Source organism: Pipistrellus hanaki (assembly GCF_964339955.1).
Source record: "Pipistrellus hanaki genome assembly, chromosome: 15".
NCBI lineage: Eukaryota > Metazoa > Chordata > Mammalia > Chiroptera > Vespertilionidae > Pipistrellus > Pipistrellus hanaki.
The window spans coordinates 38,143,460-38,158,761 of NC_140517.1; the positions used below are offsets into that span (position 1 = coordinate 38,143,460).

At 52.1% G+C, this 15,302-nt stretch overlaps 1 protein-coding gene across 1 annotated transcript; it reads right to left on the reverse strand.

Moving 5' to 3' along the window:
• Window positions 1–3,981: 3,981 nt before the first annotated feature.
• On the reverse strand, window positions 3,982–6,995 carry SERTAD1 (SERTA domain containing 1). The gene is made up of 2 exons (XM_084860979.1): window positions 6,838–6,995; window positions 3,982–5,030 (listed from the first exon to the last, which is right to left on the reverse strand). The coding sequence occupies exon 2, from the start codon at window positions 5,025–5,027 to the stop codon at window positions 4,278–4,280; it is 750 nt and encodes a 249-aa protein (XP_084717105.1). The 5' UTR covers window positions 5,028–5,030; window positions 6,838–6,995; the 3' UTR covers window positions 3,982–4,277.
• Window positions 6,996–15,302: the final 8,307 nt, after the last annotated feature.

A 15,302-nucleotide genomic window follows, 5' to 3' on the forward strand; every position in this document is an offset into this window, starting at 1 on the left:
ATGTGGTACCTTAATAAAGAAATTATGTGATCAATAAAGAAATTAATTAAAAATATATATTTTTAAAAAGATAAAAATTCTAATAAAGGCAGGCAATAGAGGTGGCTCTGGCTACTAAAGCCAGCCCTCCCCCCCTGCACAGTCAAACTGTCTGAGTAATCTGTTCATCTGTAGTTCAGGAGCTGCTGGGCAGCCCCCACCAGGACCCATAGGCATTCTTGCAGAGCTGTGAGTGGTAGATAAAAGAGAGTGGGCTTCAGGTAGGGGGATAGCCTGCGAGCAAAGAGCTCCTTGGAGAAATTGGAGAGTGTGAGGGAAAGCTGAGGAAAGGTCATCGGGGTCATGAGGAGGGGCTGAAGCTTTGTTCTGAGCTCCCCGGGGACCTGCCGGAGGGACAGTCAGAGCTGAGGTTAGTTAAGGGTGGAGTCAGACTACTGGCTGACACCGGGGAAGAAAATCCACCCTGTCTGCTCAGGGTCAGACAGCCTCGGGAGCCTGCTGCCTGCTGTCCTGTTTCTCTCTCTGTCTCAGAGGGCAGAGGCCCCGGCTTGTTCCCGTCGAAGGTACCACGCACCCAGGCTTTTGTCTCCAAGTGGGCTGTGAGCTGCCCTTTAGCAGGTGAAAGAAGCTCCCTGCCCTGGTCTGCAGTGCTGTTTTGTCTCACTGTGTGCTCCTGTGTCTCTGTTTCTCCCTTTGTCTCTCTTTTCATTTCTGAGCTCTGTATCTCTTTGTCTCATCATCTCTGTCTCTATTTTCTTCTCTGTGTCTCTGGCTTTCCCTCACCCGAGAGGGTGTGGCCATGGGAAGTGGAGTTTAGAAGTTGGCACCATGTCCCGGTTCTGGCCAGGGCCACCTCAGTAAACACAGGACATCCTGGAGGGCAGGGGAAGGAGGTGGATGCTTCTGCTCGGGGACCACCCTCTCCCCACCCCATCCGAGCTGAGCAGGAGCCAGGTTTCCCAGGGCAGCCGAGGGAAACGCGCCTCTCCTCCGTCCTTCAAGCCTGCTCCTGCCCCCGGCCCTCTCAACTTTGACACCCCGTGTCCTTCTCTGGCCTTGGTGTCAACTGCAGACCTGGCCCACCGTCCCCCGGTCTCCCAGCTAGACCCGAGCTCTCATCCTAGGCTCCTCCTCGATCATAGCTTATCAGTCCTCCATCTCTCCCCACACTGCTCCGGGCCTCCCCTCTGTCTCCTGGCCTCCAGTCTCATCTGGCAGCCAGAGAGATCCCTTTACCCACTGCCCCTCCATTCCCCTCACTGACCTTCTCACTCCCCCACCTCCTCCCAGCCAAGCCCAGCAGCCCACAGGCCCCTGAAGAGGTGGTAAGGTCCCTCACCTCCTAACTCTTGCACATGCTGTTCTCTCTTCCTAGAATACTTTCCTCAGAACAGCTGCTTGAGGTGGGTACGGTTCCAGCTTAGAGATGAGGACCCCGAAGCACAGAGAAGTAAAGTACTCTGCTTAAGGTAACAAGCCACAGAATGGCAGAGCTGAGGCTCAAACGCAGGTGGTCTGGCTCTCAGCAAAGCCACTGCTCTACGGCTTATTGTGCCAACAACCACTGCCTCCGCATCATTCGGTGTCCACGCTGGGACTGCACATCCTGGGTGCTGTGCACGGGGGTGGGAGGTGAGCCTGGGGAGGTGCAGGTGCAGCTCCAGGTCCCAGAGGACTGGGACCAACTCTGAGGGCCTGGAGCAGGGGAGAGATGTGGTCAGATTTTCCTCTTAGGTAGGGCCAGGCACATAGTAGGTACTCATAAATCTTTGCTGAATGAGAGAAGGAAAGAAGGGAGGGAGGGGTGAAGGGAGCGAGGATGAAGAAGACCAAGTGCGTGTGTGATGGGGTCCCTGAGACCGGCCATGGAGGCCATGGGGGGGGGGGGGGAGCTGGCCCCGGGAGTGTTGTGGGAACACACAGAGGCTCTGTGAGCGGCAGCGGCAGCGCCAGGGCTGGCAGCTCGGCCAGGAATGGTGTGGGCCCTGGAATCTGCTGGCTGAGGTAGCGTGGCTCCCTGGGGGTGAGCCTGAGGACAGAAGTGCACCCCAGAAAGCCAGGGAGCCTGTACAAGCATCCAGAGGTCAGCCGTGGGGACCGTGGGGCAGGTCCCCCGCAGGAGCTGCTCATAACCCTGAGGGCACCAGAGGAACGGGGCCGCGGCAGATCTAGCCCATATGGTGCTTTTGTACAAAAGATGTCCCCCTTCCCCAAGGCACTCGACCTCCATCTGCTGGGAAACGCCATAATAAATGTGTACGTGCGCGGTGCCCACAGCGTTTGCAGAAGCCACTTAAACACGGAGTCCGGGTGCAGCGCACAACCTCTGTAGCCGAGGCTCCGGGGAGAGGGGGCACCGCGGGCCAAGGAGCTCAGGGGCAGATGGGGAGGGTGGTTGACAGATGGGCGGGCTGTCTGCACCAGTGGGTATTACGGAACATCCCGCACTTTGGCGCTGGGAGACATCAGGAACAGGCCCCCCCAATTTTGTAAACGGGGTATTGCCGACCCCACACTGGGGGGGGGGGGGGCCTGAACCCCTGGGCAGATCGGGAAATCTCAGGCAGCGGCGTCCAGACCCCCAGGCTGGCGCCAGGGGGCATGGCTGAGCGCGCCTGAAGTCCCCAGAACTGGGTCAGGGTCAAAACCGAGTCGGAGTCCCACTCCCCAGAGGCTGGAGTCGGGCACCCGGAAGACCTTCAGCCTCGGCACCAGCTCCTTTGGAGCCATCTCCACTCCCCTCCCCTCCCAGGTCGCCGCATCCACCTCCAGAAAAGGGCACGACTTCCTCTGCCCCGCCAGGAAGCTCCGCTCCGCCCGCCCCTTCCCTTCCCGCCCGCCTCCCCAGGCCCCTCCCAGCGGCAGCCTCGCCGGAGCCACTGGCGTCGGTGCTCCCGATCCCAGTGTCCCTTCGCCGGCCGGCGTCTCCCCGTCCAGGCCCAGCCCCGCGGTCACCGTCTGGCATCTGCTCCTCCCCCTGGCCCTCCACCCAGCCTCCCTGCCCGCACCCCGGGCACTGCCCTGCCCCCGCGGCCGCCAGGAAGGACGCCGCCCGCCGGGCCCAGCCAGGCCTCCGGCCCCGCCCCGCGCGGCCAGGAATGCGGCCGGACCGCGGGGGCGGGCAGACACCGGCTCGGCCGCCAGCCTGTCCCTCGGGCGGCGGGCGGGCGGGCAGGTGGCCTCACTCTGGGGCCTGAGTTTCCTCTGGAAGGAAAGCAGGGCGCCTGCCACTTCAGTCAGGCCTCCAAACCAGTGGCTTTATTTCCGAGCTACCTCTTGGCTGCCCAATTCAGATTTGAGACCTGGAATTTTTTTTAATATATATATTTTATTTCAGAGAGGAAGGGAGAGGAAGAGATAGAAACATCAATAAGAATCATTGATCGGCCGCCTCCTGTACACCTCCCACTGGGGATAAGAGCCCACAGTCCCGGCAGGTGCCCTGAACAGAATCTACCTGCGACCTCCTGGTTCATAGGTCAGCGCTCAACCACTGAGCCACGCCCGGACAGCTGGGCAGGAATTTTATTTTTTAAAAGTTGCCGGAGTCTCCCTTTCTGTCACCGTTTTCCTGGAGAGCTGCCTCTGGGCGCTCCTCGGAGAGGCTCCATCCAGCCTCCAGCTTTGTGCTTTTATTTCTGGCTCATTCTTTTGCCCCCACCCCCACCCCCCAAGACACACAGGGAAGGTCTAGACTTCATCATTGAAAGGTGGCCTGGGCACACCGGAGAAAGGGGAGTTCTCAGGCCAATGAAGAAAGCTCACAGCTTGAAACCCACCTCAAGTGCCAACTTCCCGGAGCCTGTCCTCAGCTGTGAAGTGGGGATAATAGAAATGCCCATCCTGTCATGAGGAATAAATGAGTTAACACATGTCAAGTGCTCGGATCCGTGCAGTACTCAGCCTAGAGTCAATAAACGTGAAAGGCTATTATACCACCCTTGCCTTAGCCCAGAAACAAAGAAACATACAGACTTGATGTTTCCGAGGACTGGTTTTTAATTTCAAAAAACTGGTTGGGGTCTCTTTCCACATCAGGAAGAGCCATATTCCAGGCTATGACCTCCGGGGAGTCAGTCCAGCACTAGGCCTGGTCCAGCCACCAGGCCCTGCCATTCCATCACGAGGGCTGATCCCAGACTCCTCCCATCAGTCGAAGAGAAGGGGACCAAGGTGAAGCTGCCCATGACTGATTCTGTCTCTCTGAAGCCCCCATCTCTGTCCTAGGGGAGCCAGCCATGTCTTTCCAGGAGAGTTGGTTCAGCCACCAACTCTGTTTAGTCACCAGACACCCTCCCAGCCCTGCGGTCAGCGCCCGGCCCCGGTGGCCGCTCCAGTGCCTGTGTGCCCACCAGCACGTCCATGAGGTAGTCCAGCTCAGTCTCCTTCAGCTCCGGAGCGTCCTCCTCGCCTGGCCCACCTTCAGGGCCAGGTTTGAGGCCCTCAGAGGCTGGCGCCCAAAGGCCACTGTCATACATGGAGGTGTCGATGTCCTCAAACAGGCCCTCGAGCCCATCGTCTAGCAGACAGCCAGTGGCTGGGTCCAGCAAGTCCAAGGACCCCAGGCTGGGTGGGGCTCCCCCAACGGGGCGGCCCTGTGGCCCCTCTTCTGCCAGGGGCTGAGGTGCCTGGCTCAAACCCTCAATATGGCTGAGGTCCTCCAGGAGGCTGGCCATGGATGCTGAGAGGGCGGCGTCTGAGCTGGCCAGCAGGTTGTCAGCCACGCCAGGGGCTGCAGGCAGGCTGGGCACAGGCGGCAGGACCGCCGTGGGCACCATGGACGCCTGGATGCGCCGCAGAGTGTTCACCACCAGCACAAGGTGCCGCAGGTCGGGCTCACTCTGCCGCAGGCTGTGGTGTAGCTTGAGCACTGACAGGTCAAAGAGAGAACTGGAGGCCACGGCCGGAGGTGCCGGTGCCACGGCTGGGTGGTCAGAATCCAGCCACCAGGTATCCACTGCCAGGGCTTCCTCCTCCTGCTGCTCCTCCTCCTCCTCCCGCTTGCGCTTCAAGCCCTTGCTCAGCATCCTCTGTGAGGAGGGAAGAGTCACGGAGTTATGGAAAGCCAATGTTAAATTCAAATCCTGGCTCTGACGAACGCTGTGAGATCTTGGGCAAGTCACTTAACCTCTCTGAACCTAGGTTTTCTGAGGGAATCTTTAAGATAGGAATATTAATATCTACTTCCTAGAACAAAAACACTATACCCTGGCTGGTGTGACTCAATCGGTTGGAGAGATGTCTCGAACACCAAAAGGTTTCGGGTTTGATCCCGGGTTAGGGCATGTACTGAAAACAATTGATGTTTTGTTTTGTTTTGTTTTTTTTCTCTCTCCCTTCCTCTCTCTCTGGAATCAATGGAAACAAATCCTCAGTTGATGATTAAAAACAACAACACTACAACAGTGCCTGGTGTATAGCAGTTTCTCATGTTAATAAGTACTATTATTAATAACTATTATAATTTATTTCTTCAATGAACTGTATGAAGTGTTCAATATTCAACTTTTTTCTTTTTTTTTTTTTTACTTACAAAAGGGGCTGTTTCACATAGTTTAATATGTATTGAGTACCATGCATTAGACAATAAACTAACAAACAGGAAATGTACATATGGTGCTAGGAAGTTCTGGGGAGAGGTCAAGAAAGGCTCCTCTGAGGTGAGCCCTCAAGCATAGGACTCCCGAGAGATAACCAGGGAGAACGACCTGGGAGGAGAGAACAGCAGAGGCAAAGAAAGACCCTGCCTGAGGCAGGATGAGCTTCAACTGAAGGGGGGGGGGGGGGCGGGGGAAGAGACCAGTGTGGTCAGTACACCGAAGTGACAAGAGCAGGAGTGGGGCGGGGCGGGGCGGGGCGGTGGGGGCGGGGAGGTGGGCGGCAGAGACCAGAAGTTGGGATTTTATGGTGAGGGAAGTGGGAAGTCACTGAGGGGTGAGCAGGGGGAGTGGTGGTGTGAATTGATTAGGTTTCCAGAAGCTCCCCCTTGGCTGCTTCAAGGAAGATGGGGGTGTGGAGAGAAGGGGGAGGCTACTGCACTCTCCGGGAGGAGAGAGGACGGTGATCTGGAGTAGAAGATGGTGATGATATGGAAGGAAGTTGATCGGTTCAGGATTTGTTTGGGAGGCAGAGTGGACAGAGCTTGCCAGGAAGTCCTGATGGGCACGGGGATCCCGGGGAGCAGTAAGAGGACTTACACTCCCCCCTCACCCGGGTGTGTGTGGGTGTGTGGGGGGGATCCCCGGAGTTCTAGAGCCCGGGCCCAAGCTACACTGTTGAGCGGGCAGCCGGAGGGTCCAGTCCCCAGGCCCTTGCCCAGCAGGATCGTAACCGCTCACACTACCCAGAACTGAGTCCGTAGACCTACGAGTCCAAACCGCAGGAATTTAGCCCCCTACCCGACTCCGCCCCCGGTCCCCGCGCCCCCTAGCGGCACCAGGCGGGCCTTCCTCAGACCCAGGGACCCTCCGTATCCCTGCGTCCCGGCAGTCGCTCTGCCGGCCGCGGGGGCCGCGCAGGCCTGGGTTCCGGGCGGGCTGTTCGGCACCCTCGGCCTCTCTCGCTACCGGAAGGCAGTGGAGGCGGCTCCTCCTGAAGTGGCGGCGGAGGCGGGTGAGTCACGCAGCCGGAGCCAGGGAGCCGGCTCCTCCGCCCCCTTCTGGGGCTGCGGCGTGATTCACCCGGCCCGGCCGAGGCGGACGGCGCTCAGAGTCCAGCATGTTTCCCTCCCGGCAGCCCCGACGCACACCTGCCGGGCCCGGGGATCGAACCTGCCAAACAGCCCGCTCCCGATACCCCTTCTTTCCCTACTCAGACCCCTTCCCTTCATTTACATACCCAGCTCAGCCGCTGCCAATCAGAAGGAAAAGGGAGCCACCCGCAGCCAATCAGGAAGCGGCGGCGGCACCATCGTTCGCCAGCTCTCCTCCTGCGACCGGCGCCCGGGTCGGGAGACGCAGTTCTGACTCCGGCGCAGGACTCCCGGCGCCTGACTACTTCAGTGCCCGCCCCCTCCCGCGCGGCCCCGCCCTCCGCCCGGGATTGGCCCTGGGCGGCTGTGGGCGGAGCCTGGGGCAGGTTTCAGGGAGCGGAGTCTGGCTTCAGGGAAGTCGGCTTCAGGGCGCATGCCTGGCGGCTGCGAGAGGGAAGGAGCAATGGGAGGGCTACTTGCCTTGGTGGTGACAGGGAGGGCTTTTTAGCCTTCCGAGGTGCGGACCCCTCACACCTACCATGCACCTGCCAAACCCCGCAATTGAACTCCTTAGGCAATTGAGCTTCTTAGGCACCCGGCCCAACAGGGGATCTACACTCTAGGCCAGATCGGCCTTGATTTAAATTCGAACTCACCACATGATGTGTGACCTTAGATAGTCTTGACCTATCTGAGCCACATGAAGTCTGTTCAATGGGGATCTTCTTGCTTACCTCTTACAAAATTAAAATAAGATGGTATCTGTAAAAGCGCTGTACCAGACTCAGCAAACGCTGGTAGATGGACTCAATTGTGGGAGTCAAAAGGCAGGAGTGGAAGGGGGAGGGAGATGCCACTGGAGTCACATATTAGGCTCCATTCCCTAAGTGTAACCTTGGGCAAAGGTTTTAATTCCTTAGAGTCTCGATTTCCTCATCTTTGTTGAAATGAAGGAAATAGCGTTGGGACAGAGGATTGTTGTGGATTAATCATGATAATTTGTGCAATTATTGAGTGGTGCGTATGTCCTTTTATTAGTAGTAATGGTTGTTGGGGTAATGGTACGGGCAACTTAATTCAAGTGGGGGACACTCAGGCTGGCATAGAGGTGACAGGAGTTTAATACTTGTCAGATAAACTGACAATGGGACTTACTTTCTTCAAGTAGCTCATTTGCTAACTCTTCTGGAGCTGTTGGGAAGAACTGTTAGTTGTGAATAACGCTCCTGTTAGTTGTGAATAATCAGATGTACTAACCATACTATGCAGCCATTTTTATAAGATATGGAAGCAATCTAGGTGTCCATCAATAGACAAGTGGATAAACAGGATGTAGTAATATCCAACCTGTAGAGAATTTTTATGAGTTTATTTGAACCAAACTGAAGACATATGCTAGGAAGCAAGATCTCAAATGCTCCAGGGATTGACAGTTTGCAGTTGCTTTTATACATTTGGATTTAAGGAGAGAGCATAAGAAAGAGTACATGAAGGTGGGGAAAAGCAAGGCAGAGTTTGGATTACAGGATAGTTAACAATGTGCTCTCTTGAGGGAAGTTACATCTCAGAGGTGTCTGAAAAAGAGGCATTTCAAAGGTGGTCTGACAGCCCTAGGAAGCCTCATTCCAGGAAGTTTTAGTATCCAAGCTGAATTGTTGAAATGGTGAACCTTTGGGAGTAGAGCAATGCCCCAACCATGAGTCGTGAATTGAGGCTGAATTTTCCCAAAATGGAAGGGCAGGTAAACAGAAGGCAATCAGGTCTTATGAGCCTTTATTTATTTATTTTTTAATATTCTTTTTAAAAAATATATTTTATTGATTTTTTTTTTTTACAGAGAGGGATAGACAGAAACATCGATGAGAGAGAATCATCGATCAGCTGCCTCTTGCACACCTCCTACTGGGGTTGTGCCTGCAACCCAGGTACATGCCCTTGACCGGAATCGAACCCGGGACCTTTTAGTCCGCAAGCTGACGTTCTATCCACTGAGCCAAACCGGTTTCGGCTCTTATGAGCCTTTATTAAAAAAAAAAAAAAAAAAATTGGCCCTGGCCAGTATGACTCAGTTGGTTGGGCATTGTCCAGGGCAACAAAAAGTTGCCAGTTTGATTCGGGGCTCAAGACAGCTGATTGATGTTTCTCTTTCTAAAAATCAATTTTTTATTTTTTATTATTTTTAAAGGAATATTTTTCTTTTTTAATATAGTTTTATTGATTTCTGAGAGGAGAGAGAGGGAGAGAGAGAGCAATAAAAATATCAATGACGAGAACCATTGATCGGCTACCTCCTGCACGCCCCACACTGTGGGGGTTGAATGAGCTGCAACCCGGGTATGTGCCTTGACTGGGAATTGAACCATGCATGATCTCCTGGTTCTTAGGTCGACATTCAACCACTGAGCCACACTGGCTGGGCATCAATTTTTAATTTTTTTTTTTTTTAAAAAACATCTCTGGGTCATTTCTTTTTTTCCTTTTTTTTTTTTTTTTTTTTTTTTTAGCATAAAAATAAAATATTTATTTTCAGTCATGACCCACAAATAAAAGAAAGTTAGGTTCACAGTTTTAGCTCTTGACACTAAGTGAACTGGGGGTCAAATTTACATCCATCAGATACAACGTTTTAAAGTTCAGGCTATCATGAAAGTTTGCAACATATCACATATTGCTGTGTATTCTCTAATGACAGAATACCAGCAATGGCTGACAGCTAGTGGAACATGTGCAGTGTTTTTAATAGCAGGTATTTTCTATATGTTGCTAGAAATCAAGAGGTTTATAAACATTGTTACATGTCCAGAAATGAGTTAAAATACTTGAAAGTCTAAACACACTGACATGTTACAACTTCAAGAGGAATCAATAGTTCACATGGACTAAATTAATACTGGTAAATTAAACTTCAGTTATTTCTGTAGCGTGTCTGACCACCTTCTGAAATAAAAATGCCATTTAAAAAAACTTGCCTCTGTGTAGCAGGTATGTTTGTGAATATAGAATCATATTAGACATTCATACCAGCACAAATCATGCTCAGCATCAGAAGATCCAAAATACCAGCACAAGTTATTGAATCATTTCTGTCTGGTGAACTATCATGATCTGAGTTTTGCTGTCTGTCTCAATATACATAATGGAATATTACTCAACTATAAAAAATAATGAAATGTTAAGATTTGTAATAGCCGAAACAGGTTTGGCTCAGTGGATAGAGCGTCGGCCTGCAGACTGAAAGGTCCCAGGTTCGATTCCGGTCAAGGGCATGTACATTGATTGCGGGCACATCAGCGGTAGGGGGTGTGCAGGAGGCAGCTGGTCCATGTTTCTCTCTCATCGATGTTTCTAGCTCTCTATCCCTCTCCCTTCCTCTCTGTAAAAAATCAATAAAATATATATTTTTTTAAAAAGATTTGCAATAGCATGGATAGACCTAGAGGGTATTATGCTAAGTAAAATAAGTCAGAGAAAAATAAATAACATATGATTTCATTTATTTATTGAATCTCAAAACAAAATAGAAACCCATGGATACAGAGAATAAATTGATGTTTGCCAGATGGGAGGGGGGTGGATGGGCAAAAACGGTAAAGGGGACTAAGAAATACAAACTGCCATTTATAAAATTAGTGACAGGAGGTAAGTATAGCATGAGGAATATATCATGCAATCAGTATGGGATGCGAGGATGTTCCAGAATAAAAGGTACTATATAATTCCTTCATTACAACCAAATGAGCATGTGAACCTTCCCTGAATCCTGACTTGGGGCAGAGGGGAGGGGGAAACAACTATAAAAGATATTTTTAGGCCGAAACCAGTTTGGCTCAGTGGATAGAGTGTCAGCCTGCGGACTGAGGGATCCCGGGTTCAGTTCCTCCCATCCATGCATTCATTGCTTGATTCTTTTTTTTTTTTTTTTTTTAATCTCTGTTGTTGAGAGTATTACAGATGTCTTTCTCTCCCCCTCTCCCCCCATTACCCCATCCTAAGCCTTCGCCACTCTATTGTGTGTCCATAGGTAATGCATATGTTCTACAGTTTATTTCTTCCCTCTGAGATTCCTGTTTGTTTCATGTTTCCACGCCTCTGGTTCTATTTTATTCATCAGTTTGTTTTGCTCATTAGATTCCTTGTTCATTTATTTTGATTTTTAGATTCAGTTGCTGGTAACTATATATTTATTGCCATCTTATTGCTCATATTTTTCTTCTTTTTCTTCTGTTTCTGCTTCTGCTGTTTCTTACTGCTTTTAAGGTTCTTTCCTTGTCTTTAACCTTTGGCATTTTAATTATGATGTGTCTTGGTATGGGCCTCTTTGAGTTCCTCTTGTTTAGAACTATGTGCCTCCTACACTTCCAAGTCTGTCTTTTGCCAGGTGTTTCCTATAGGTTGCTAGGAAGGGGACATTTTCTGTCATTATTTCTTCAAATAGGTTTTCAAAACCTTGCTGTCTCTCTTCTCCTTCTGGCACTCCCATAATGCAAATGTTGGTAAACTTGAAGTTGTCCCTTGGTTCTTGTATGTGCCCTGACCTGGGATCGAACCCACAACCTTGGTGTAAGGGGATGAGCTCCAACCAACTGAACTATGGGGCCAGAACAGATGTGTCCTTAATCTTAAGAGATGCCTGCTGAGCTATTAGGGGTAGAATGTCATGCAATTTACTCTCCAGTGGTTCAGCAAAAGAAATGTATATATGCAGATAAAGAAAACTTAAAGCGTTAACAAATCTAGATGGAAGGGTATTCAAGTGCTCTGAATACATACTTTCTAAAAAAAAAAGTTTTCTATGTGCTTGAAATTTTTCATAATAAAAGGAGGGTACAGCCCTAGCCGGTTTGGCTCAGTGGATAGAGCCAAACCAGCTAGGGCTGTGGACCGAAAGGTCCTGGGTTCAATTCCAGTCAAGGGCTTGTTTTTCCAGGCTCCTCCCCCTCCTGGACCTTGGTCAAGGTGACAACCAATCGATGTGTTTCTCTCACATTGATGTTTATCTCTCTCTCTTCCTCTCTGTTCCATTCTAAGAATCAATGGAAAATATCCTTGGGTGAAGATTAAAAAAAAAAGAAAGAAAAAAAAGAAAAAAAAAGGAGGGTACAATGCTAATTAATTAGAACAAGGCAAATTTTCATAATTTTCCCCCCAACCTATTTTTTGGGCGGGGGAGGGAGGAGGCTCAGAGGCTTCCTCCGGGTCATACTATTGATAGTTACTAGTACACTGAGGAAGAGCTCACAGGAGTCATTTGATTAACATGTGTTTATTGATCACCTACTGTGTGGCGAGCACTGTTGTTGATGGGGTACAGCACTGGATAAGGCTCTCAGGTCTCACTTCTTACGGAGTAGGGGAGGGTGGAGAGAGAAAGAACTGTGAGAAGAGGTGACATGGAGTGGAGCAGTCAGGCTCTGTTGGAAGAGTCTGTGCAGAAGCCGGGAGCGGGGGCGTGCTTGCTGCTTGCGGCGGCGGGACCGCTGTAGCTGGGCTGTGCGCCGTCTGCGGGAGTCAGGTAAGCGTCCAGGCCCTTCAGAGCACTCTGCGGACCCTGTTTTTCATTCCGAGTAGGATGAGAAGCCTCTGGAGGATGAATAAATGATTAAGATGATCTCTGCTTCCGTTCAGTGGCTTGAAGAAAACGACATAGGGGATGGCACTCACAGAGGCCTGGGGAGACGCGTCTGCAGGCAGGTGGCCCGGGGCAGGGAGGCCGCCCTGAGGCGGTGACCTTGGAGCTGAGACCGGAGGTGGGGAAGGAGCTGGGAGTTCGAAGGGCTGGGGGAAGGGAGGAGGAGAGTGGCAGGGCCTTGAGAAATGAAACCAGAAGCGAAGCCAAGGGCCCAGCAGGCCCGGGGCGGAACCTCCGCCAGCTGGGCAGGGAGGGGTGTGGGAGGCGCGCCCCGCCCCAGAGGCCCCCCATTTCCTCCCCCCCCCCCCCCCCCCAGCCCGGCCTCCGGGGAGGAGGCGGCGCCGGGCGGGCTGGGCAGCCGCTGCCAGGGGCGCCGGCCCGGGCAGCCCAGGGAGGGGCGGGGCGGGGGGAGCAGTGGGTAGGGACCTGCCTCCCGGCCCCGCCCGGAGGTGGCGGCGGCCCAGCCCCGCGGAGAGGCGGGGGGAGGGTTAGAGAACCGGACTCTGCCCTCAGGGACCCGGTTCTCTCCGCGGGGCCGGCCTTCCCTCTCCAGCACCAGTCTTTGAACAGGGCAGGAGCTGGGCCTCTCTGAGCCTCAGTTTACTTATCTGTAAAGTGGGCGCCATTGACCTTACTGTGGTTATCGTTATGGCCGTTAAAGAGACTCTATTTAAGCGTGAGTCAGATCTGGTTCTCCTGTCCAGCCCTGTCCCATCCATGGCTTCCATCTCACTCAGGATGAAGCTCACGTCCGTCCTGTGGGACTCCCACAGACCCTACACAAGACGAGTCCCCCTCAACTCCGAGTACTCCCCCTGCTCACTCTGCTCCAGCCACACTGACCTCAGGGTCCCCAAACTCTCCACCAGGCTCTGGCCTCAGGGCCTTTCCATGGCGGTTCCCCTGCTCCGCCCCCGCCCCCGCCCCCGCCCATGCCTCCCGCCCCCAGATTCACTTGGCTCACCTCTCACCTTCAGGTCTTTGCTCAAATCACCTTTTCACTGATGTCTTCTCTAGTCATCCAGCCACAGAGTGACGCCCCCATCACATTCGTGCTTTTTCTCTACAGCATTTATCACCCCTGACAGACTGTGCGTGTTACTGTGTGTGTGTGTGTGTGTGTGTGTGTGTGTGTGTGTGTGTGTTTCAGCCTCCCCCACTATAGTGCTGTATGAAAGCAGGAGCTGCCTGTCGTACTCATGTGCCAGGAGAAGTGGCAGGCCCACAGTAGCCGCTCAATAAAAGTGAGCAATTTTGAAACTGGAATCCTCAGTGTGCCTAGGTCCCCTTTACACACTTTGCAGGATGGCTCGATGAGGCAAGTATGACTACAGGTCTTGAGGTGTGGACATGCTGGTATGTTTAAATTAAAGGATGGTAGAGAATGATGTAGCACAGGAGGGAGGGAGGGAGGGAGTGTTGAGGAGATGAGTTCTGAGAAGTGGGAGGGAGTGTTGGCCATAGCAAAGTCAGTTTATTTTTTTCAACAATAGCAAAAGTAATTTTTTGAGTGCCCACCTATGCCAAGCATAGTTCTGTGCACCAGGGATACAGCTGGACTAAGACCAACAAAACCCCTTTCTCTGAGTTTCCAGTGGGCAAGGAGGCTAACCATAAATAGGTAATAATGAGATTGGGGGGTTGCTACTAAGAAAGTCAAACAGAACATGATGGGGTGTTGGTGCATCTGGACATCAACTCAGGGAAGGCCTCTCTGAGAAGCACCCTCTGGGGAGCTAACAGCAGTGCAGAGGCCAAGGCCAAAATGCCTTTGGGATGAAGAGAGGCCAAATGGCTGGAGGGGAGGGAGGGCAGCAGGGCAAGTGGGCCAGTTAGGAGCAAGATTGTCAGGTCTCCCAGCTTTAGTGAAGTTGGGTTTTTTGTTTTGTTTTGTTTGTTTTTTGTTTTTAAATATATTTTATTGGTTTTTTTAGAGAGGAAGAGAGAGGGATAGAGCTAGATACATTGATGAGAGAGAATTATCCATCAGCTGTCTCTTGCACACCCCCCACTGGGGTTGTGCCCACAACCAAGGTACATGCTCTTGACCGGAATCGAACCCGGGACCTTTCAGTCTACAGGCCAGCGCTCTATCCACTGAGCCAAACCTGTTTCGGCTGAAGTTGGTGTTTTATTCTGCGTGAGAAGTCACTGAAAGTTCCAGATCAAGATGCGAACATTATGTGCCTTCGTGAGGTCCTCGTGGCCACCTCCTTTCTTGAGTGGCACCCACATATTAGTTACTCCACTGCTTTCAGACTTCGATGTAATGCCTCTCTCAGGGTGAGCATCTGGCTTTTACGTCAGAAAGCACAGGCAAAATTCCCCTTTTTCTTGCCTGTGGACTAGACCAATGCGGTTCCTCCTTGCAACCATCCAGAAAAGTCCCTAAAGCTGTGTAAACTCACTTGCTGCCCGTCAAACCTTGGTGGAGGCACAGCAGGGAAGTAGCAATGTTATCACCTGCCCCCCCTCCCACCCCCCCCCCGGGCTGGTACCTCCCAATAAATCCTTAGAACCTTAACCTCAGCCTGGGCTGTGCTTGCCCGCCAATGCTATTTCTTCTCCTCTGGGCCTCAGCAGCACCTTTCATACAATGAAAGAGTTGATTTTTAAGTGCCAGAAAGCCTTATCTTTTTTACATATTCTTTTTATTGACTTCACAGAGGAAGGGAGAAACATCAGTGCTGAGAGAGAACCATTGATCGGTTGCCTCCTGCATGCTTACACTGGGGATCGAGCCTGCAACCCAGGTGTGTGCCCTGACCAGGAACTGAACTGTGATCTGCTGGCTCATAGGTTGATGCTCAACCACTGAGCCACAGCAGCCGGGCTTTTTTTTTTAATCCTCACCAAGGGTGAGGATATTTTTTCCATTGATTTAGAGTAGAAGGGAGGGGAAAGGGGGAGAAGGGAAAAACATATATGTGGCATGGGGGGCAGGGATTAAAACTGGAGGGCCATGGAAATCAAAACCATCCC

What these genes read in the sequence shown, in the direction of transcription:
- SERTAD1 (XM_084860979.1), bottom strand. Translation starts at nt 5,027, where the DNA reads ATGCTGAGCAAGGGCTTGAAGCGCAAGCGGGAGGAGGAGGAGGAGCAG.